This window comes from Choristoneura fumiferana, chromosome 11 (assembly GCF_025370935.1).
Source record: "Choristoneura fumiferana chromosome 11, NRCan_CFum_1, whole genome shotgun sequence".
Lineage (NCBI taxonomy): Eukaryota > Metazoa > Arthropoda > Insecta > Lepidoptera > Tortricidae > Choristoneura > Choristoneura fumiferana.
Window position 1 is genome coordinate 987912 of NC_133482.1, and position 24619 is coordinate 1012530.

At 36.8% G+C, this 24619-nt stretch overlaps 4 protein-coding genes across 8 annotated transcripts in view; 2 read left to right on the plus strand and 2 right to left on the minus strand.

Moving 5' to 3' along the window:
• IntS1 (integrator complex subunit 1) overlaps positions 1–1934 on the minus strand; it is a 60919-nt gene extending 58985 nt beyond the window's left edge. The window contains 1 exon segment of the mRNA XM_074094782.1: positions 1574–1934. Within this exon segment, the coding sequence (XP_073950883.1) occupies positions 1574–1724 (151 nt within the window). The 5' untranslated portion in view covers positions 1725–1934.
• A 298-nt stretch (positions 1935–2232) lies between these two features.
• Positions 2233–24619, minus strand: part of LOC141432441 (uncharacterized) — a 30788-nt gene continuing 8401 nt past the window's right edge. Inside the window, exons 2-15 of the mRNA XM_074094007.1 lie at positions 8274–8494; positions 8040–8203; positions 7631–7833; positions 6924–7111; positions 6720–6826; positions 6233–6407; positions 5534–5629; positions 5249–5454; positions 4897–5164; positions 4654–4713; positions 4421–4567; positions 2791–2922; positions 2594–2713; positions 2233–2515 (exon numbers count right to left, since the gene is read on the minus strand). Coding sequence (XP_073950108.1) covers positions 2399–2515; positions 2594–2713; positions 2791–2922; positions 4421–4567; positions 4654–4713; positions 4897–5164; positions 5249–5454; positions 5534–5629; positions 6233–6407; positions 6720–6826; positions 6924–7111; positions 7631–7833; positions 8040–8203; positions 8274–8384 — 2094 coding nt within the window. The 5' untranslated portion in view covers positions 8385–8494 and the 3' untranslated portion in view covers positions 2233–2398. The remainder of the gene's footprint in view (positions 2516–2593; positions 2714–2790; positions 2923–4420; positions 4568–4653; positions 4714–4896; positions 5165–5248; positions 5455–5533; positions 5630–6232; positions 6408–6719; positions 6827–6923; positions 7112–7630; positions 7834–8039; positions 8204–8273; positions 8495–24619) is intronic.
• Positions 8617–11410, plus strand: ATPsynCF6 (ATP synthase, coupling factor 6). The gene is made up of 3 exons (XM_074094008.1): positions 8617–8721; positions 8882–9027; positions 11138–11410. The coding sequence occupies exons 2-3, from the start codon at positions 8882–8884 to the stop codon at positions 11313–11315; spliced, it is 324 nt and encodes a 107-aa protein (XP_073950109.1). The 5' UTR covers positions 8617–8721; the 3' UTR covers positions 11316–11410.
• Positions 15760–24619, plus strand: part of LOC141432440 (AMP deaminase 2-like) — a 42845-nt gene continuing 33985 nt past the window's right edge. For 3 of the 5 annotated variants that reach the window (XM_074093998.1, XM_074094005.1, XM_074093999.1), the window contains exon 1: positions 15760–15957. In XM_074093998.1, the coding sequence (XP_073950099.1) occupies positions 15849–15957 (109 nt within the window). In that variant the 5' untranslated portion in view covers positions 15760–15848. Of the gene's footprint in view, positions 15958–24353; positions 24458–24619 lie in introns of those variants that run through there. The other 2 variants (XM_074094000.1, XM_074094002.1) reach the window with 2 other exon arrangements.

The following is a 24619-nucleotide window of genomic DNA, read 5'->3' on the forward strand; positions in this document are numbered from 1 at the left end:
GGCTCAGGCTTGAAATGTCTGTTTTCGTAAATTGTACAATTCTCAAAACGTCTGCGTTTTCACAATGTTTAGCACTTCTATTTAGTCAGCTTTCTCAAATTGTCTGATATTTAAAATGTGTACAATCTCAGGAAGTCGTCTATTCATAATATTTACATTCCTATAATATTAAGCATTACCATAATTTCTGCTTTCCCGTTATGATCACTTTTTTAAATAGGCTATAGTCTTGTTATGTTTGTTTTCCCATAATGTCTGCTTTATTTTCAAAACAATTTTCCAAGGCATTTTCGTAGTTTAGTTTTTTACTAAAATCAATGCTAATAAATGCGAAAGTAACTCAGTCTGTCTGTCTGTTACTCTTTCACGGCTAAACCGCGGTACCGATTAAGATGAAATTTGAAGACCATGATTAGAGTCATTTTGGGAATGAGACTTTTCTGGAATGCCAACGTTATAAGAAGGCGGATATTTTGAGGTTGCAGACATTTTGAGAATAAGCACTTTCTGAAAAGCGAACATTATACAAAAACTGTCAGTCTTGGAGACAGGCAATTTTATATAGCTGATATTTTGAGAAGCTGACATTATGCAAAAGACGTGTTGACATTCTGAAAAGCAGACATTTTGCGAAAAATACATTTTAGGAAAACGGATATTTCAGGCCTGAGCCGAACAACCGTCTTTGATGAGGATCGCCCAGGCCGGCCAATTGAGGTGACTACAGACAATAAGGTTAAGAAAATTGAAAATATTGTTTTAGCTGACCGCCAAATTAAACTTCGATAAATTGTTGATGCTGTAAAAATTTCAATCGAGAGGGTACAACACATATTAGAAGAAAAATTAGGTATGAAGAAAGTATCGGCGAGGTGGGTGCCGCTTGACTCACGGAGGAGCAAAAACGGAACTGACTGACTACTTCGGAGCAGTGTTTGGTCATGTTCAAACGTAACCCAGAGAGTTTCTGCGTCGTTTCGTGACCATGGACGAAACGTAGGTTCACCACTACACCCCGGAAATGAAAGAAGCAGTGGATTTTACCGGGTGAACCTGCTCCAAAGAAAGCAAAAACCATCTCATCAGCTGGAAAGGTCATGGCAACTGTTTTTGCAGTTTTTTGTTTTTGCATGGATTTGCAGGGTATTATACATATTGACTACTTAGAAAAGGGAAAAACGATAACAGGGCAGTACTATGCCAATTTATTGGCTGAATTTGATGCTATATTGAAGGACAAACGACCCCATTTAAAAAAGAAAGAAGTACTGTTTCATCACGACAACGCCCCGGCTCATTCGTCCAGAGTTGTGACGGCTAAATTAGCTACAAACTATTGCCTCAACCCCCCTATTCTCCAGATTTCGCCCCATGCGATTTCTTTTTGTTTCCCAACCTAAAAAATGTGTTTTTTTCCATAACCGGGTAGTTTTCAAACAGCCCTTGTATCCTACATCTCCAGAGGAAAGCCATCTTGAGATGATCATAGAATATTCAATAAGTCTAAGAAACTTCTTAAGACTCTTGCTCTTAATCTAAGCCATTGAATGATTTCAAACATAAGTCTGCTTACCACTACTAGAGGGTTTATGTATATTCCTCTTTTCTTGGTCGCGGGAAACCACCACGGTGGACTTGCTGCCCAACGCGAAGATGTCCTGCGGGTGCTGCGGCGCCTTGCTTTTGCCTCCGCGCCCGGAAGACGGCATCTTGCTTCGATCCATCCTCGGCACTCAATAGATAACCTCACCCACTTTCACTGAAGTAACCAGTTCATTGTAGGCAAATGCAGGAAAACACAGGTGGTTTACTAGTAAGAGTATCAGACTAGTTCAATGAATAACAAAAACTCGACTATTTGTTGTAAATAACAATCACATCACCACAAACAAATGTATCCAGCTGTCACTGTGACACACTGTTGTGTTGTGAGTAACGACGTTTTGCTTTGTTGGGTTGGTGCGTATTGACAACAAGAGCGAAGAAAGCTCTTGAGCAACTCTTGAGTTTTTAGTTAGTTTTTACAAAAAAACTGTTTTTTCATATTTAAATCTAACGTTGCTATTTTTAAAAATTGAATTATATGAATGATCATTAAAGTAAAATTATTTAAGTTAATATTCTAAGCGTTATTTAAATATTCTTCCAAAATCTTTTTCAGACATGGCAGCACACCGACAGAGGTTCACAGCATTTGGTTTGTTTAATAACTACAGAATAAAACGTACAGAATCACAAACAAGTTCTTTTATTTCACATAACTTATTACTAAGAACTAAGAACAAATGTTGATATTAACTAAGAATTCAAATAATTGATAGTTAAAAATAATGCGAACAGAAAAAATAACAGATTCCATATGCTTATTTTAAAGTGAATAAGCCTAAACAAAAAACAATTAGTCTTCATGTTTAAATTTCTTTACTTTATTATCAGACCGCTTGCTTTTGAAGAATATGCGTTTGCCTTTATTGCTCCCTGGTACTTGTGCTTGTGAATTGGCAAATTCGATTTTCTGTAATAAATAAAAATATATACTTATGTCATATTCCGGCAAATTTTATAATAGGTTAAGACTCAAGCAAACACTTACATCAGACAAGGGCTTCAGTCCACCTAAAGTAACTGGTGGACCTTTTCGTCGTTTAAGTGTCAACGGAGACATCGCTTCTCCACGTGCCACAGCATCGAAACGTCGATTTATTTCCTCCGACTGCAATTAAAAGTAAGAGTGGATACGCAATACGCATGCATTGCCAGATAATAAAAAATGATTCTTCAGTTACTTACATCAAAAGAAAGATCATTTTCCATACTGTTGTCACTAAAAAGGTTATACATCAAATCTTGCTGCTTTTTTTGAACCTGCGGCGGTGGCATTTGGGATAAAGGCTGATTTTTGGGCGCGTGAATGCCAATTTTCTGTGAAATACATCGTATTAATGTCAGTATAAACGTTGATACTTAATCCTAATTTTTTTTATTCGACTGAATGGCAAACGAGCCAGTGAGTCTCCTGATGGTAAGAGATCACCACTGCTCATAAACATCTGCAACACCAAGGGTATTGGGTATTGCAGATGCGTTGCCAACCTAGAGGCCTAAGATAGGATACCTCAAGTGCCAGTAATTTCTGCGGCTGTCTTAATTTATAAAAAAGACAATATTTTAGCCAACTTCACTCTTTTTTCATCTGTCTTCTAAGCTTGCCTGTTTATGAGATTTCACACTAAGATTTTGTGAGGTTATATTATAACACTAACTTACAAACGAATGAAGCTATCATCTTGAAATTTAAGGGTTCTTTGTTTACCATTAGCTTTATACAAGGTGTTAATTAAATAACTGAGAGAGAGAGAGAGAGAGAGAGAGAGAGAGAAACATTTATTTACACATAAAAATACATTAGATGGAAAGAATGAAAATAACATCGAATAGTACAGTGGGCCCCACTCAGCATAATTTTAAGGCAGGCCGCAAAGCTGTTTTTTAGTGGGACCCATCAACTGAAAACCAGAAAGTAGTTTGCTCAGAATAGAGAGTAGAATCGATTACAACATGTCTTAAATTAGGTTGCGTTTGTGTTTTTAGATCCCTTTTTTTATTATGCCTAGTCTAAAAGATACGACTGCAACAGGCGCCAATTAAATATTTTAGCGAGGTTGATGTCCTTCTAAAAACGACAAAACGCAACTGATAAATACAAATCATGAGTGTAGAGTTAGAAATGAACTAGAATTACTACACACGAATATCTTTTAAAATAATGAAGGTATCAAAAATTTAACGCAATCAACTAACTTAAAACTTATTTCTTATCTTGTAATTTTTTCTCTGTGTATCTGTTTTCTGTATCGCTTACTATTTCTGGTGTACAATAAAGAGTCTATGTATTGTATTGTATTGTAAAATGAAAAATTATATTTGGGGTATCTGAGGTTTTCAGTTATTTAATTAACACCTTGTATACCAGTGCTGCACGACAGAGACAAAATAATACGCCGAAATGGTATAAGAAAATATGGTACGGCAGTTTGCCTTACGCTCGACTTGGCGGAGGCATAGCTGTTCTTGTTAGATTTTAATGCTCTTACGACACATCACCGGTTATAGTAGCTTATCTATTTGCATCTTTAAATTATTATCTTTAAAATCAGTCACTAATAACTCATTTATTTCAAGAGGGAGATAAGAATATTAAATAGAAGATTATTATAGCAGCGATTCAATGGACCAAAACATTTAGGGGCTGTTTCACCATCCATTGATTAGTGTTAACTGGCGGTTAGGTGTGATGCCGTCTCTATTTGTTTTGTTCGAATAGATGGAGACGGCATCACATTTAACCATCGGTTAACGCTAATCAATGGATGGTGAAACAGCCCCTTAGTCTTTTTTTTCGATTGTAATGAAACACTACCTTTTGTAGTAAAACTGGTGTCATCATGACAGCATTATCATCCTGTTCTGGGGCTTCCCGAGCCTTAAATGTGTTTCGCCCTGTCACCTCCTTCTGGATATTGTCAATGGTATTCTGCATCCCTTTCACGCGCTCTTGCAATTTTACCTGTAATTGAAACGTAAGACAAAAAGTTATTTTTTTGGCTAATTTTACATGGATAAAATAGAGGAATTTAGGAAAACAAAACTTACTTTTTCATTACGAATATCTAATATTGTAGTCATTTGCATGGACAATTCATCTTCTTTATTCTGTAACATTAGTTAAATATTAAATAATAATGACCGTTAACCGTTGTTAAAATTCAATGTTAATCAGGGAAAAGATAAATATATAATTTGTATTTTCCGCCAGTGGGACTAGAAATCACAAGCACAGCATAGGTAATGTAACTTACACCCAGATATTTTAACTTAAAGCTATCAAATATTTACCTTCATAGAAACCTCTTGTTGCTCGATTTTCGAAGTTAAAGCTTTCACTTTCTCATTTAGATTCTCTTTTTCTACTTCCATATCTTTTTTAAGCTTCTCTAAGGTGTTCTCTACCTTGGTCTTGGCGTCGGTTACATTCTTTAAATCCGACATCAGCTGGTTAATTGTAGTCGCTTTGCAATCCAGTTCTTTATCTTTAACTTCCATTGTTTTGTCTTTGGAAACCAATGCCACATGCAGTTCGTTAACCTGGTTAGAGTGTTCAATCCTAAAAAGTTTAATTTTTAAAACAAAGTTTAGAACTCTTTATTTTTATCATGGGTCTTAAATTAAATAAGAAAACCTGCCATACTTCAAATTTTCCAAGACAGATTCCATTTCTGCCAGTCTAGCCTCTAAGTTTCGAATTTCTGTTACTAATTCCTTATTTTTATCAGATTTCAAGTCGGACTCCTGGATAACTTCTCTGAGATCCGCTGCAATCTGGGACTTTTCCGTTTCTAAAGCCGACATGTTAGTTTTCAAATTTTGGTGATCAACTGCAGCTTGTTCTAAAAGCTAAAACAAAATAAACATAATATATGAAAAACATCCATATAAACAAGTTTTGTCGTCATTCACAGTTTTTAATTCTTACCACTATTTTCTCGGAGATTTCCTTTTGCAAATCTAGGTTTTTGTCATTTAGTTTTTCTATTTCTTTCATGAGCTGGTTGCAAAGAGCATTAGCTTCCTGTAAAAATTAATAATACAGACATATTAACTAATATAATTTTCTTCTTTTTGTAATTAATGTAATGTAATGTGTAATGTAATTAATTGTCATTTTATGCGTCCTTGGGGTGAGAGCCTGCTGGTGATCTGTAATACAGGTACCCACCTAGTTCAGACTCCAGTCTCTCGCAAAGGATTCTTCATGTTTGAAACTTGCGTAAACAAACTTTTGTGAAAATGTATCGAATGTAGTCCTTTGTGAGTTGATAAATAAATACATTTTTATTTTTTATTTATTTATTCTTTTTTTTAATATTAAATCTAATTAAAATCTTTAATTTTGGTAGAGATTTTTAATTTTAGTTGAGTTTTGGAAGCGGAAGAGGTATGTAAAACTTCGAAGTTCATGATTAGGCCCTCTTCGAAGGGACCAGTCTGAAAACCAGCGCTGGATAATTAAACCCATATGCTGAGATTGGGACCCATTGCCCTTACTGTGTCCATTGTTATAATTTCCAAAGTTTAAGTATTATTTGTAATGTCTTGGTTTAGTTTGTAGCAATAAAGATGTTTATTATTATTATTAATTCAATCATCACTAAGCAACATATATTGTAATTACCTCGATTTTTTTCTGTGCCTCGTTAAGTTTATTAGAAAGTGTAATCTGTTCCTCTTCAAGAGTATATATTTTCTCTTGCAGTTGGTTATTTTGTTCACAGGTAGATTTACTGTACTGATCTTGATTCTGAAGAGCTTTCTTTAGAGCCTCATTGGCATCAGAAAATTCTTTGAGACTGAAAATAATTTACGCAAGCGTTTGTCAATTTATTTATATAACTAGCATACCCGGCAGACGTTGTCCTGCCCGAAAAAACACTACATTAAAATTATGATAATGTTTATGATAATGTTTAATAAAATAATATATGAAAATATATTATTTCTTTTCTTTTTTCGTAAATTTTCCAACGTTTTTAATACTTATTATCCTACTCCTGACGAATAAAAAATCCAAAAACACTAAAATAAACGAATAATTTATTTAATGAATAAACAAATATAATTCTGATGTACAAATATAAATTGAGAAGTGAGCTGATACTTACTCTTTCTCTTTTTTAGTAAGCAAGTTTTTCATTTCCGTAGCCTCATTACTATATTCATTCACCAATTTTTTCATGTCTACTTGCAAGCTGGCTATATTTTCGTCTTTCTATAAAATAACAGACGTTTTATTTGTTTTTGATAATTTGCTATGTCAAATGGGATAATGCGATGTGATATAAAATACTGTAAATAATAATTATTACCTTTTCTAATTCACGTTTAAAATGATCCAGTTTCCTGCTAAAATCATTCAAAGCTACAAATAGTTCGTCTTTCTGCCCCATGGCGGTGGCCAGCTTGGCGCGAGAATCATTTAACTCTGCCTCAAGGTGTTGCTTAGCTGATGCAAACAACTGGGCCATTTGTTCCTTATGTTCAGTGACAAGTTTTACTAGGAAAAAAATAAATAAATAATGTTTGTTCAAGGTTACATAAGATCCCGATTGTAATTTATAGATTAAAGCGAAGTGAATAATCTTCTAAATATTAACACGAGTTGATTCTATTTGAATTTTAAAAAACAATTAGTTATTATTATTAAAAGCAATTATATTTCATATCCAAAATACAAACTGAAACATAGATGAACAGAAAAGCCAGAAAAAGAGAACAGCCCAGTGCAGCGCAATCGAACCCAGGTCCAGTCTTCAGCATTCCGTGCTACGCGCCATACCCCTACACTACCACTGGACAGGAGTACAGACACGAATTTCTCCTATGCATCACATATCTCAGCTTGTGTTTTTCTTATTTAGTCAATTAAGCAGCGACACTAGCGACATCTATGTTTTGTATTTTCGATATGGATTTTACGGGTCTACGGGATGACCGTAAAAGTAACAAAATTTGGAGTTGAAATAAAAAAATACAAAAATACTCCAAAAACCAATCTTAATTATATTTCACTTACTTTTCTCGTGTAAATTTTGTATGAGCTGCTGACTCTTTTCTTCAGCCTGAATCTGCTGGCCTTTGATGTCCCTGACAAGCTGCCCCGATTTATTATATGCCTCTGCTAGTCTCGCTTGGTCAGCCTGACAGCGTGACAAGCTCGCTTTCAGACGTTCACTATATTCCTCCAGAACATCGCAGATTGCACGAGTACTGCTTAGCCTAATAAATAAACGCAGAAGTCGATTACTTAAAAAAGGAAGAGCTATTCAAAGTGACAGAATTTCTTAATATAAACTTTTATACTATGTAAAATGGTTGCCAAAAAGCCAAAAAGGTTGCCGACCTATGTTTTTTTTAATAGTTTAGAATAGAATAACAAACTTGCAGTAATTTAATTAAATAGAGAATAAAATTAGCTTTTTTACTTGTTTAAAGTCTCCGGTCGAAGCCGCAACTCGTCTTGGTACTGACCGGAGATTGTTTCATGCTGCATCTGGACTTCCACCATGTTTTGTTGCAGACGCTCATGATTATTTTCGAGCTGGTGTAATTTTTCTTTCAAATCCCAATAAGCAGTGTCTTGAGCTACCTATTTATTAACCAGATGAGGTTTTATTTGCGTTGACTATAAAGTTAAAACGAATATTAGTTCGCCTTACCTTTAGTTTGATAATGTTAGCAGTTTCCCGCGTAACTTTCTCGCGAAGTTTTTCAGCTTCAGCGTTAATCCTTTTTCTGTTTGCAACTTTTTCAATATCAGCGATGTTCATTTTGGATAATGCAGCAGGATTTTAAGCACTTATTCGAAAAATTATTTATATGTTGAGTATATAATGTGCGGGTGCGGTAACACGCGTCGCGGCGTCACTTTTTCTTTCACCTACGGAAATAAATGAAGAAATGGCGGGAACATTTTTAACAGTACTTTTTTTTTTCTTTTAGCAGCTTGTTAAATTCAAATCAGCCGAATTTCACCCAGTTTATTGTAGCCAGTGTAATTGTTGTCAGTAATAAAATCAATGGAATTGTAATGTAAAACAATATTTTTGTGGGTGGCAACTTTAAGTCCTACTGTCAATCGGCCCAAGTCAGTCGAAAAAATTAAAGGTAGTATTTTAATTTCAATTCCATTTAAAATTTACTATTGTTTGCGTGATTCTCTTCGTTAAGTGACTTAAAATTATAGTATATATAGTTTTATCGTGACACAAATAGTTTTCAATCCAGTTATGTAACAATTGTTTGAGGTTAAGTTCGCATATTTCAGATGCTGACTTCTTCACTTCTCGGAGGCCTGCGGGCGGTGCGATCCTCCGTAGTTATAACCAGAAACCTAGCGGCTGCATCAAAGGCTTCCGACCCCATCCAGCAGCTGTTCCTCGACAAAATCAGGGAATACAAACAGAAGAGCGCGTAAGGATCTACTTATCCGTTCTTGTTCATTGACCTTTCGATCTTGGTTTCCGAAAACTTAATTTACAATAGAATCTGTTTATTTTAAGACCATTCTCATGGAATTTGCAAGTTATGCCAAATAACAGATAAGATCCAAAGCAGATCATATATAACTACACTTGTCATATATAAGATGACAGATAATTTGGTCTTGAGTGGGTCCCAAATTAAATAAAGATTGTGACTGTATTTACGAGTCAAAATCGTGAAAGTTTTTGACAATAAATTAAACATAACACTTAGGTACAGTTTTCTCTGCTATAGGAATTAACATTTACATCTTTATGGTTTATGGGGGCATTGCAAGTGCAGTTTCTTGTGTTAAAAAAATTATGAATACCTATGTCCATGAATAAACTCAAACACATTACACACCACACTACTTGTGCTGGTTGATTGTAGTTTGTGGATTCTCTCTCTGAAATTTTACTTATTTTAATATTGTTTGATAAATTTTCGCTCGTTCCCTGAATACCAGAATTGTAAAATACAAGACTGCCAATTTACCTGATTTCTGAAATACTGAATACCCAAAATACCAGATTTTCTTGTCACTGTGTTTCTTTTTATACCGGATTGCCAAAACAATGTGTTCTCAATACACGATGTTCCATTTAAAACCAAATTCCCATAATACCAGATTTTGAAAACACCAGGCTCGCAAAACACAACATACTTGAAACACCTAGTTTTGTTAATCTACCAGATAATCTAAATACCAGACTGCCAGTTTTTTTTATTCCCAACTCACAAGATGCTGATTATACTTGATTTTCGAATACCCTTATTCTTAAAACACCAGATTTTTACTTTAGTTGATTACGTAAGTACGGATAGACAATAAAACCGACTGTAATTTTTTTTTTTTTTGTAAACTGTTTAGAACTATTTTACCATTAGCAGTTGGCAAATACAGTGTTTCAATAAAAAATAAAATAAGTTAAGGGGCTACCCCATCACAATGACCTTGACTCGCGATTTTCAATAAAATTGCAAATCAGAGGTTTTATGTGTGTCCTCCGAAATTATTTACTTTTTAGTTTACAAAAATATGCAATATATCCAGTATATGAGTATATCATTCTCCACAAAATGACCCAAGGCTTTTTTCGCATTGTGTTCTGTTGTAAAGATTTTGAAGAAAATGTTAGAAAATCGCGAGTCAGCGTCATTGAGGTAGCCCCAGGTTTAAAAAAAAAAACAAATTACTTAGCTTAATAGCAAGTCCAATGTGTAGTGTCCGCAGCGGGCTAAGAAGAAACCATTAAATGACTTCAGGTGTTTTTTTTTACACTCAGCTAATTTAGGTTTGCGTGGATACCTGACCGTACTTGTTTGATATTTGATATTTTGGAGATCTGGTATTCTGAAATCTGGTATATCAGAAATCTGGTTTATCGGAAATCTGTTGTTTGAAAAATCTAATATTACATGATAACGCTAAGGTGAGATTAAGTTATTTCGAGAAAATTGTGTTTTGCGAATCTGGTTTGTCAAGTATTTCAGTGTTTTGAGATTCTTGTGATTTCGAAATTTGATATTTTGGGTATATGGTCTATTAGGGAACATGTTGTATTGAGAACATAGTATTTTATAAAACTGATACAAAAACGAACATAACATAAAGAAAATCTGGTATTCTGGGAATCTTATATTTTGATGAGCAGGTATGTCGGCAATTTGGTATTTTGCGATTATGGTTTTAAGGGAACGAGCGTAAATTTTTAATTCTGCAGTAAAAAATCAGACGAAAATTAGACAGTTCACTTGAATGAACATTTACTAGTGATTGCTTACTTTTTCTTGCACAAGTGAAATGCAAAATGAAATGTGAAAATATACAAAAAAAATACCATCTGATTCCACTTGAACATGGCAATATAGTACAGTGTTGTGAACTCCCTGTCCCATTCAAATAATTTGTACTCCTATAATTAAATGTAAGATGTCCTGTTTTTTTTATTATGAATTTTTCTATAGTATCTCTACCTACTTGAATTTAACTTCATGGGTGCATTTAGTGCCAAATTGTACATAAAATACCTTTGTTTTTAATCTGTTATTTCAGTGGCGGCAAGCTAGTTGAGGCCAGCCCTGCAATTGAAAAGGAACTGAAAACCGAATTGGAAAAGTTGGAGAAGCAATATGGTGGTGGTTCCGGAGTCGACATGACCACATTCCCCTCATTCAAGTTCGATGAACCCAAACTGGACCCCATTGACGAGCAAGCACCTGCCAAGAAGTGAATGAATTAACTTGTAGCCAATATTATAGTTATTTAATGAGCAACAAAATCAGTGAAATGTGTATAAGCATGTCGCAATAAAACATTTAAAACATCTGTGTTAGTTTCAATAAAAACTGAGCAAGTTTAGGTGGTCTGCTTCACTGGTGACTGAATTCATAATAAGAAATCAAAATAATTCATAGCCAAAGTAATAGGACTCTTACACATAAACACGTTGTTATGATGTCGTGGCATCGTTTCACGATGCGACGTCGTGTTGTGGAAATCTACGAAGGTATGCACATGGCATGCACCGTAATTCTGGGCAACACTACATCATTAGCTTAGCAGGCGGATCTGATGGTAAGCGATTATCGTCTCCCATTTCACAAGTGGTTGGGCCTTTAAGGTACGCTCCTTTGTATTTTTTTGTTAAGATATCAGTATTATAGAACTTCGAATCAGTGGCCCAACATCCTGGGGTGGGCACTAGACCATACTGGGGTGGGCATGTGTGTAACAGCCCTCATTGAGCAATTTTAACAACAGTGTGTAGGTCATGTAAAGTAATTATTGGACCTTTGGTCGGTTTGGTGGAGGATTGGTTGGTTGGAGGAGACCTCATACCGCAATAAGTGCGGAAAGACGTCAATCGGCTCGGCCGAAGCGAAATGACGCCCTTGTTACGTGCACATAAAGCGTTTTTTGATCTGATTGCAACAACACCAAAAACTTTTTTTTTTTAATAGATGACTATAAATACCTATTCACAGATTTTCAAATCAATAAATTTACCTAAATGTTACGGCGCTTGCGCCTGTTCAATGTAAGATAGCAAAGATATGTCTCGCAGAATTTTAAAGATCTCTTACGAAATAAATACTAAGAATACACGATATAAGTATGTATATTGTAACAGAATAATTATATTGTTTAACTATTTTTAGTTTGCAGCAAGGTGCGACGTTTTTATTTTACCACGCATTTACGTACTTATATAAGTAAAAGGATGTAAATGCGTAGTAAAACCGAACAATAGTAAGTAGTGAGTAGTAGTTAACATTGAACGTAATGCGTAAAAATAGTAATTTTATTTATACTTAACATAACTATGCTTCTCTCATCCACTCAAAGGTTGACTTGTAGAGATCCGCTAAAGGGATAAGTTTCCTTTGTTACATGTACTTATCTCAACGTTTGTCAATTGCGTTTGTGTCGCTATAGGTACATAATGGATCAAAAAAAACCTTTACCACCTGTTCAATATTATTTGGTCCTATGTAGGTACAGTTTAAAACATCGAAGCCCACTTAGGTACAATACAATGCGACAATCAGCCTTAGGTAGGTATAGGTAATGTTTTTTTTCTAATGCAAGAAATTTCATAAAAATAGTAATTGAATTTACTTACCTATTTCTATTTAATTTATTCATTCATGGAACATAGAATTAAAAGGTAGGTAGTTCAGGTAGGTATGAAATAATAAGGTGTTTTCATAATAGGAACTCAATGTCCATTACGTATGTACCTACATATACCTCTTTCGTTATTTCATACTTAACATACCTATGTAAAATATTTAAAAGGTTTTGTCTCAAAACACTCTGACAGCATCAAATTTCAAGTGGCTATAGCCTGTAGTTATCGAGCGATGGAATACGCATTGCGTACATTCGTACATTCCACTGCCCGCAGTCGGAACAGAAGCTGAAGTCCATAAAACGCTTTTTTCCCGCAATGTAGTACAGTCGCCGTCACAAAGTCTATCTAGGTGCTCATGACGTCTGAATTCTGAACACGACCTTATCGTCAATCGCGTAAGTGCGTGTTCAGAGTAAATCTAGCAAAACAAAGTAAATTAGAGATTATGGATAAAGGGATGTAAGTAATCGGGTTATTAATGACAATCTGATTTTCCTGTTTTCTGTTAATTTAATGTGTTTTTATGTACAACAATAGTAGATTATTGTCGTGGCCTGGAAGTAGGCAATTGCTGGCTGAGTATGAGTATTGAGATATAGAACTTTGGAGTGACAAAGTCGGCGGTAAACTAACTTGTTGTTGTTTATTTTATTAGTGAGTACCTATGCTCCCTAAAGTGAGAGAGCTTAGCCACATGTATATTGTGGCTTAGCCCACATAACTTCTACTGTGGCCTCTACAGGCGGGAATGTACGTTCGTTTAGGTCAGGCTAAGGTTTTTGCCTGGTCATCAGAGCATTTTCACATCGAGAAAAAAAATACGGCTAAGTTATGAACAGTAGCAGGTCGCTTAACAATCCCATGGTAAAACTATCTACGAGAAACGTCTGATAAAGATCTTCGTTTCATGAAAAGAATTTGAAGATAACATTTAGTAGGTAGGAACTAGTTCTAGACACAGTGAGGAAGTGTCTAGACACTTTTTAACCCCCGACGCAAAAAGAGGGGTGTTATAAGTTTGACTGCTATGTGTGTCTGTGTGTCTGTCTGTGGCACCGTAGCTCTTAAACGGGTGGACCGATCTGAATGCGGTTTTTTTTATTTGAAAGCAGGTTTTCCAGCGATGGATCTTAGACATGTTTTATCAAAATCGGTTCAGCCGTTTCAAGATTATCAGCTCTTTTGTTCGCTCCGGTAGGAATCTTTGACGTATAATGGTATTTACTTTACTTTCAAACGTATGTGGGGCCTAAAATTTGAAACACCCATGTATGCTATATAACTATGCAAGATTATGGAATTCTCGACCTGATGCTGCAGCCAGGATATCCAGCACACTAGTAGGTACACTCTTGATAAAACCATAGCAGACATATCGTGTTTGGATTCGTTTCGATCAGTATTTAATTATACATACAATGCAATGATGGCAACAGGATGAGCTGATGCTGCAGCCAGGATGTCCCGCACACTAGTACACTCTATAAAAAATAATAGCACATATGTCGTGTTTGGATTCGTTTTGATCAGTATTTGATTCTACATACAATGCAATGGTGGCAACACGATGAGCTGATGCTGCAGCCAGGATATCCAACACACTATACACTTTAAAAAAAATATTATACCAAAGTTTAAAAAACATGAAATAAAGCACTTAAATTAAAAATTTAAAAAAAAAACCCGAAGAAAACTGCGAAGAATTCGTTTATCCCTATCCCGCGGGACTATGCTGATTTCCCGCAAAATTAACCTAAGTTAATTTAGTATAATTACCTAGTAATATTTTTTTTATCTAAGCGTCGTCGGTGTCGGGGGACCGCTAAAGCTAATAAGTACCTACTAAAAATAGAACATAATGTACTGTAGTTTCCTGTTAACCTTAGCGGTCCCCCGACATCGACGAGAAAAATGGTAGTAGCAAAACCACAATGTTTCCGGAAGGCTAACCCAAAGTTAGGTAGGTAGGTACCTACTCCTCTACACTACGATTTAGATGAGAGAAAAATCATCCCCATTTTATGTGTAGGGCGACGTACCCTTTAAAATATTTAAGAAATTTTATTTTTAGGGTTCCGGAGCCAAAATGGCAAAAACGGAACCCTTATAATTTAGCCATGTCTGTCTGTCTGTCCGTCCGCGGCTTTGCTCAGGGACTATCAATGCTTGAAAGCTGTAATTTTGCACGGATATATATGTAAACTATGCCGACAAAATGATACAATAAAATATTAAAAAAAATTTTTTTTCAGGGTACAGACCTCCCATAGACGTGAAGTGGGGGTGATTTTTTTTCTCATCCAACCCTATGGTGTGGGGTATCGTTGGGTAGGTCTTTTAAAACCATTAAGGGTTTGCAAAGACGATTTTTCGATTCAGTGATTTGTTTGCGAAATATTCAACCTTAGTGCAAATTTTAATTAAAATCGAGCGCCCCCCCCCCTCTAAAATCTAAACCGGTGGATGGAAAAATTTGAAAAAATTCAGAATGGTAGTAAGTACTTATATCAAACTTTCTAGGAAACTATAACGGCTAAGTTTGTTTGAGAATTATTAGTAGGTAGTTTAAGAGTAAATAGCAGCCTAAGGTATAAAATATACCTAAACTTGGAAGATCCGTATAAAATACGAAATCCTTAGAAAAATATTACCTACTTATTTTTTTTTCGTAATGGCTACGGAACCCTATTTTGGGCGTGTCCGACACGCTCTTGGCCGGTTTTTTTTACTTTGTCGTGGTATAAGCAGTTTATAATATACCTATATATACCGTAGCCTATACCTAATCCGGAAAAATTACAGCTCCTGCTTTCCAGCATTAGCAGTCTCTAAGCTAAGCCGCAGGCGGATAAACGAACGCACGGACGCATTATGTCGAAAGTAAATTGTCCTTTATAGGACAACGCAACCCTAAAAAAGGCAGGATGATAATCGATCACCATTTTAACTCATTAATAACTTAGCAAAAAAGGCTGTATTTTTCTGAAACTGCTATCTCAATTCCCATCTTGAACGTTCAATGTTCACATTCGCTACGCCGCAAGCGGAGTCGCTCGACGCCCGAGAGTCCGCGGCGCGCCTCGGGCTAGAGCGGCCGTGTCCCTCACGTTGCATTACAACATTCCCAACATGGCAGCCAGTTTCGTTGGCTCCACAAAAAGCTTCCCGTTTTCCTTCGACACGGACGTAGAAGAAGAGGGCCCGGGCCGAAGCACTCCGCACCTCAACAATCGCACAGGTATTTATGCGCATAACTTTTGTTTTACTCCAGTGCCTCTTTGTTTACTCCGTAAACGCTGTTTTTCAGTTGTTAGGCCTTTGTAAATACAGCAGTGCTGCGTTCGCGTGGATACTATTATCGGTGTATGAATTGAAATTAATTGATAATGAAGCCATGTGCAATAAGTCACTTACGCTATTGTTTGTAGGGTAAACGTTTAGCCATTGTTTTAGTTTTACTGAACTTATAAACAGACGTTGCTCCTGTTTTAATTCGGTGTATTAATGCGCATGATTTAAACATTAACTGGAAAAATGTAAGTTAAATGCAACCTGAGATATTTTCAGTTAACTTACTTAAAAAATATTTCCATGTTTTTATCGTTACCTAGAGATCCTAGACAAGACAGGTAGGTATATTGGTGTATAGGTAATTGCATCAACGCATTGCACATGCACGCGACAACGTGCTTCTTACTTTGATACCTATTTAACTCTAATAGAGACTTAACCATCTTTTAATTCGATCAACAAATGCGTTAACTTGCATAGGAGTAGTTTACACCAAACAGTTCGTAAGTACCTAAATTAGCACGTCGTGACTAAATGCCGTGTCCTATTGCATGTTCAGTTTACACGTGATACCTGAAGTGTCACCAAACGTGAATAACATCATAACACCAATCTCAATGGTCACCTTTGGCGTCGTCATACCACTCCACCCGACACCCCATCGTATAACCCTACCGATTCCCATTCGTCCTTGTACAAAGAGTCATGTGGGGATGACGGTGCTCTCTTGTTTTGCCGGCTAGTAGGATCGATACAGTATCAGCTGACTGGCGCGCCGAGCAGGCTACCGCATAGGTAGGTAACTACATAGCAACAGCTAGCTATGTCGGGAACCGTATGGGGTCCAGACTACAGTATATATAGGGAGAATGGGGTCCTTCGCACCGGGTTTGGGTGAATAAATGTACTGCGGCTAACGTCCCAATTGGGAATATTTTTTAATGGATCAGGCGGATTGTCTTTTTAACCGAGATTAAGTACCTAGGTAGAGGAGATTCTTAAGATTGGTTTTTGGAGTCTTTTTGTATTTTTATTACAACTCCAAATTTTATTACTTTTACGGTCATCCCGTAAAACCCATATCGAAAATACAAACTGTAAATAGATGTACTGAAAAACCAGAAAAATAGACCAGCGCTCGCTGGGAATCGATCCCAGGTCCTCGGCATTCCGTGCCACGTGCTATACCGCTAGACCACCACTGGACAGGGATACAGACACGAATTTCTCCTATGCACCACATATCTCAGCTTGTTTGTTTCTTATTTAGTCAGCGACGACATATGCTGTAGCCCTCATCGAGAAACTTTCAGCATTCCATTGGAACTAACCGCTCACCCGGACAAGAGATGTCGTTAATTAAGATTGGTTTTCGGAGTTAGTTCATCGGTTTTTTTTATGGTTTCGTACCCGAAGGGTGACAAAAGAACTCTATTGATGCCGCTGCACTCTCCGTCCTTCCGTCTGTCTGTTTGTCTGCCTATCCGTCACATGGCTGTATCTCAAAAATCGTAATAGACAGACAGTAGAAGTTCATCCAGTACCCTTAGTGTAAGTTTTCGGTTACAAAATACTTCTCGATCGCGTTCGCGTTAAAATCTCAATTTATATGGAAACACGAACAGCGCCTCTAAACTTACGTACTTCGAGCGTGCGTACGGATGTTCGATCGCGTTCGCGTTAAAATCTCAATTTATATGGAAACACGAACAGCGCCTCTTTTGTAACCGAAACCTTACACTAAGGGCACAGTGCCCTTAGCGTAAGTTTTCGGTTACAAAATACGTCTCGATCGCGTTCGCGTTAAAATCTCAATTTGTATGGAAACACGAACAGCGCCTCTAGCGGAACGTTTGCGATGTTCGTGTTTCCATACAAATTGAGATTTTACGCGAACGCGATCGAGACGTATTTTGTAACCGAAAAATTACACTAGGGGTACAGTTCATAAAGTGTATTTCTATCGCTGCTACAATTGAAAATAATAAAATAAAATAATTATTTATAATAAAGCAAAATAAACTATTTTAATTTCATTTAAAACTAAGGGATTTCCAAGTAACCAATATAAAGTCATTACATAGGTTAGGTATTTAGGTAATTTACTACATATATCTAGAGACGCGATAGCGTGTCAGTCAAGCCAAGTTCAAGCTAACGGAACTGGCGAGCAGCACCTTGTGTAATTTTTATCCGAACCATTTGGAACCACTTTTGACCCCCTCATAACTCAATAACTATTTCACATATTAATATTATTACTCGGTGGTATATAACGCGAACTTTCACGTTGATTGTCCTAATTAATGTTGTTGATTTATTTGGTGAAATAAATGTCTATTTCTAAGCACTTGGAGTCAAACACTATCTAATCTTGGATTAGGCGCGTACGGAAAATTATGATGGACAGACACATGGAAACCTGTCACTGTTTATAAATAGATAAACTCTTATGATAAATGATTAAGCAAAGGCACAACGAACCGCCACGAATATCTCGAATCATTACAGGTATATTTGATAATTTCACCTTTATTTGATAATTTCTTGGGGTCTGCAATGATTCAATGGTTCATGTTCATACAAATTAGAAGAGCACAAATTCCGCTGCCGCTCCCGCTCACGCCGTTGTGTAGGATCTCAAAAGGCACAGGTATTTAAAGTACGTGGGCCAGGTATTGGACGTACGTGCGCCAGGTATTTATGTGCACAATAAAATAATCTAAAGAACTTAGAAGAGTTGAGACATTGTCAAGTTCAATCTCAGGAACGTACCAATTTTAATGAAAAATAAATATCTAAGAAACTCGCTTTCACGTAAATAATTCGCTTCCACATTGAAATCGGTGGATCCGTTTGAGAGCTACGATGCCACAGACAGACATTGACGCCAAACTTATTACGCCCCTCTTTTTCCTCGCGAGTTAAGCCGCATTCACATTTATCAAAAAAAAAGAAGCTGTTTAAGTATTATAAATCAGAATAACATTACAAAAATTTATAATTACTTAGCTAACAATCTTTATTATTTAAGATTTTATAACTAAGGAGTGCGAAGGGCGGGCGAGCCCTCATCTATAATTATAATAATAATGTTCACATATGTTTCCATGCTACAGCTACTTATATCTAAAAAAATAAATAAATAAAATCTATATTGCTTAGTTATTATTATTATTGTTGGTACTTATATGGTTATTGCCTGACCTTTTTTTCTTCTTATTTGCTTTATTTTAATCTTAATTTTAAATTATCATTCTATCTTTTTTAATATATCACCATTTTAATTTACAATTAAAAATTTAAATCATATTATGTAAATAGTAAATTTAAATCAATCTGTCGTGTTGTGTTGTGTTGTGATGCTTTCTGTCTGTCTCCCTCTTTATAGCTTATGATCAACAATGACAAGCCGTCACAACACACTGCATCAGAAAAATGTGGACGCAACCATATAAAATGTATGAAACCGAACCGATACCGTTCTGATGCGTCACGACACAACATGACAGATAATCTGAATGCGACTAAAAAGCGCAGGCTGCATGCAGTGTATCACGGGCCTAGCCTGAAGTCCTAGAGGGTCTTTGGTTCAGTTTACAAAGCTGCGTATTTGATATTTTCGACCTACCTGATGTAGATTAGATCACGTCCCTATTTACTTATTATCTAATGCGTTCTTTGAATACTTTAGCATTCAAAGAACTAAATCTTATCTTATCTTATTGTCATAGGAGATAGGCTGTATTTGTTTTGGCCTTAACCCTGTCAAGTTATCTGATATTGAACACGTATAAAACGGTAAGGTGATCATTGCTACACTTGTTACTCATCAGCATCACGATAAATAATATTGTTATCACGCAACTATACGAAAACAGGCCGTTTTAAAAATATATAAGTAGAACAAGATACAAATTCAATCACTATAAATACCTGAGCGTTTCTATAAACTATCGATGTACAGATGTGGTCAAAGATACCTTTACACTTTAGTTAGGTAGGAGAGGGCTACTGTATGCCACCTGTCAATTTTACACATAATTTCAACCATGAAGTGACAGTGACAAGGTAGTAAAGTGTCAATATACACAGTATTTACAGTAACAATAGCTTTGACTTATCGACCCTGCACGCACATGCATCAATTGGCTGTTTTTGTGAACTGCAAACTTCATAAGTGAAATATGTTTTTTTTTCGTTTTCAAACCCCGTGGCTGCATCATTTATTAATTTATTGAAAAAGTGCGAGTCGGACTAACACACCGAGGGTTCTGTATTCGGGGTCATTTAAATTGTTACTGACATAGAAAGACATAAAAAATAAGATTTTCAAACTTTTCTCTTTGGTTGTAGAGAAGAGCTACCTTTTCATGCCAAATAATAATTAGAATTTATTTGTAAGACAACATAGGTCTAATGTCAAGTAAATGTCAAGTTTCTACGACAACCAAGTATTTTGATTAGGGTGACACTCTTTCCCGGCCCGGATAACACCGACATGGAAATACCGGTCCTGTTTTTGTGTACTCGCCCATAGAAACTGACAGGAGCTTCTATGGGCGTGTACACGAAAAACAGGGTCGGTATTTCCATCCCGGTATTATTCGGGCCGCGAAAGAGTGTCACCCTTTTGATTATATTACGAGTAGGTAAGATATATCTATCTAATACCTTTAAACGCGCAATTCTTGTATATATATTTCGGGTATCTCGGAAACGGCTCCAACGATTTCGATGAAATTTGGTATGTAGGGGTTTTCGGGGATTACAAATCGATCTAGCTTGGTCTTATCTCTGGGAAAACGCGTATTGTCGAGTTTTAGCCCGAGCAAAGCTCGGTCGCCCTGGTACCATCAGCCAAATAAGTGGTCTACCAATTTTTAAACAAAATTCCTATCAAGTGAATATGTTGCTAAAGTCGAACTTTCAAGTTGGCAGACACTATTGGCATTATTGTTTTATGTTTTATGACATGCAAACGATTTTCAACTTTAGGGTTTAAGACCAGTAGATCACATATTTGGCTAATGGTACTTTGATATTAATTTCAGCTTTGGTACCTCGACGCGCTCCTGAAAAAAAGGGTATTGACAGACAGATGCACAACAAAGTGATCTTACAAGTGTTCTAATTTTCCTTTTGAGGTAGGAACGGAACCCTAAAAAAGGTACTCCAATTTAGAAGGAGCTTCAATGCGCAAGGGCATTGAACTGAGAGCACTGAGCAGACGAAACTAGACGTCGAGGTAAACGTACGCGACCCTGCACGACATAGAATGCCATAAATTGGGTTCACTCACCAGCACCAATATCTGAATCTGACACAACAAGCATGCATAAATATTCTGATACGACTGTATTTTTAGGGCTGGTAGGAGGTGTCAGATATTTTTGCACGCTCCGCTGTGGCAGATATTAATGCAGGTGACCGTACATACCTTCCATCCCAGCCTGTATACGTCCCACTGCTGGGCAGAGGCCTCCTCTCAGAACAAGAGGGCTTGGGCCATAGTTCCCACGCGGGCCCAGTGCGGATTGGGACTTCACACGGCACCATTGAATTGCTTCGCAGGTTTGTGCAGGTTTCCTCACGATGTTTTCCTTCACCGCAAAGCTCGTGGTAAATTTCAAATGTAACTCCGCACATGAATTTCGAAAAACTCAGAGGTGCGAGCCGGGGTTTGAACCCACGACCCTCTGCTTGAGAGGCGATAGGTCAAACCACTAGGCCACCACGGCTTTTTCTAGACATACACTTTCGTACATACCTACAGTATTATTTTACCGACCTAAGGTTCATATTGTCAGGGTAGGGCTCAAAACATTTAAGAGCATTATCATGCACTTTACTAGAGGTGAGACGTTATTACGCTCGATTATAATTAATGAAAATTTTCACTTTGGAAGTTGAATATTTCGCAAACAGATCAGAATCGAAAAATCGTCTGGAGAACCCCTCAATGGTTTTAAAAGACCTATCCAACGATATCCAACACTACTATAGGGTAAGCCGAGAAAAAAATCACCCCCACTTTACGTCTATGGGAGGTACCCTAAATAAATTATTTTTACTTTTTTTTCCACTTTGTTGGCGTGACGTATTCATGCCAAATTACAGCTTTTTAGTAATAACGCTCTCTTGTGCTTAGCCGCGGACAGACAGACAGACAGACAGACGGACAGACATGGCGAAACTATAAGAATTCCTAGTTGACTACGGAACCTTAAAAAATCTTGTACTTAATAAAAGTTACATTTTTGAAGTTTACGAACTGTCACAAAAATGGAGCAGGGAGTACGACAGCTACGAGTAGAATAGAAGGAAGTTCGGTAAGCTTCATAGTCGAGTGTACTTAGGTAGGAGAGCAATGCAGTGGGGATGGAAAAAAATTAGGCTGATTAAAAAAAACCACTAGAAATTTTAGTTTTACAGATCATGTCACATTGAGATTGCGTCGACCAAGAAAAATCTTTACAGGGGAATGGTCTTCGGGTTAGTGAAAATTAGCGATCATGATTTTTTCGTTCAACATCAACACGTGGCTGCGGACCGTGCCCTTGGAGCTATTTACGTCTATTTCTATTTCTTCCCCCTAATCCCCCTTTTATCAGCTTCAGTACTTCGCGCAAAAAGTTATTGAATTTATTGACATAAACACGCTATAAATAGTCTGCTCAGAAGTCGTCCTGAACGGGGCCCATTCCATGAAACAGTTTCATCGGTCTATAATGACGGCAATTTTATTTTTAGTTATGGTTGTGTCTAGCTTGAACAAGGAAGAAAAATAACTGACTATCCTCTTTCTCTCAGGTTATTTAACTGTCCAACCACGAAACAGAAAAAACTCTCTGTTCCGTGTGTCCAACATTTCAAAAATTCGTAAATTTTAGAGTTCTGCCGAAAAAAGTAGGTTCGCCGTTGTACATCAACTGTTAATTTTAATTGTTTTATGTATACACTAAAGTGTTATACGAGTACATACAATACAATACAATATCCAATGTTATCAGAGCCCCTCAGAGCTGACAGAGACAGACATAAAAAAATAAGATTATCAGATTTTTCTTATTGGTTGTGCTATAAGAGCTTCTTTCCACCAAATTCCAAGTTTCTAGGACTATTGTAAGTATAATTTATTGAATCAGGCGTTACTTTGCGGAGTGGCGGTCTTTGCGTATTCAACTAGGTGGCGGTGCAGGATCTACGAAGCCCTGTAATGGCACAGCACAAGTTAAGTATATGACTGATTTTTAAATGCACAAAAAAACCGGTCAAGTGCGAGCCGCGCACCGAGGGTTCCGTACAGAATATGTACTTAAATAGATCGTTGATAGCGTCTCGAGGATTTTTCCCGTTTATTACCTAGTATCCGATTGTTTTTTTCTTCTTAAATATAAAATAGAAAAATATTAAACACAATGGAAAAAGAAAAAGAAATAAACGAAAACAAAAATATATATATTACTATTCTAGGATTCGAACTCGAAGCTTCGTGCACCGTAGCAAAGTCTAAAGAACTTTCTACATTTTCTTACACTGTGACCGTAGTCCACGCGTGCACCACTTCGCCACATTGATCTACGCAGAGAGAAATAAGTTTGTAATAAAAAAAATATGTTTTTTTTTGTGATACTTAGAGCAAAAAAAATTAGCGATTTTCGGATTTTTTCCTTTACCTACTTGTACTGTAAGACCTTCCTTCTTGCCAAGTTTCATGATTCTAGGTCTACGAGAAGGAAGTACCATACCTGGGTTTTGATTCCACTGCGAAATGTATGAAAATAAAATTCAGGGGCCGCAGGCATAAACTATTAGGTGTTAATTTTAACTTGATACGTCCACTCGTTCCCGAGAAAAAGGTCTTGACTTTCTTGACAGACGGACGGACAGACAGACGGACAACAAAGTGATACTATTAGGATTCCGTTTTTACTTTTTTAGGTAGGTTAGGTAAAAACGAGAAACTATCGAGGCGCGAGCCCTGCTGCTGTAAGGTAAACGTACGAGTGCTCGTCACTGTCCCAATAGTTGGCATCTTTAATCTTTATGTCATTAGCAATAGAGATGACAGCAGGGTGTCGTCTATTGGGCATTAGCGTGTCGAGCACTCGGACGTTTACCTTACTCGTAGGTAGTCAAAATCATAGCCTATTGGTCTTTCAAAAAAGTTTCATGCGGCAGGCCAAGGATGATAATTTTGCCACTAAAAACTTCCTAATCCGCTCACAATGCCGTGGTAACAAATACTGTAAATCGCGTTAATCTTCCACAAACAACTGAGTGAGATAGATCTACCGTGACGCCGGCGTGACTAGAATTGTGCTAAATACAAAAGCGTGTCATGTCCCTGCGCCGTGCCAGCGCGCTCAGTCGACGACTAAACATTCGTACAATAACATCCCGCGTAAAACAGACAAAAAGTGAAAAGTGTAGCTAACTAAAAGGTTAGATTTTTTGGCGCGTTTTTGCGATGCGAGTTTCCCGCGCGACGCTTCCAGAACATTCCATTCCACAGATTTATAATCCCGTAGGTGTTTGTGTTTATTCGCGGTATAATCTGCGATATAAACATGTGATTAATAATGCGTCAGATGTAGTGTACGAAA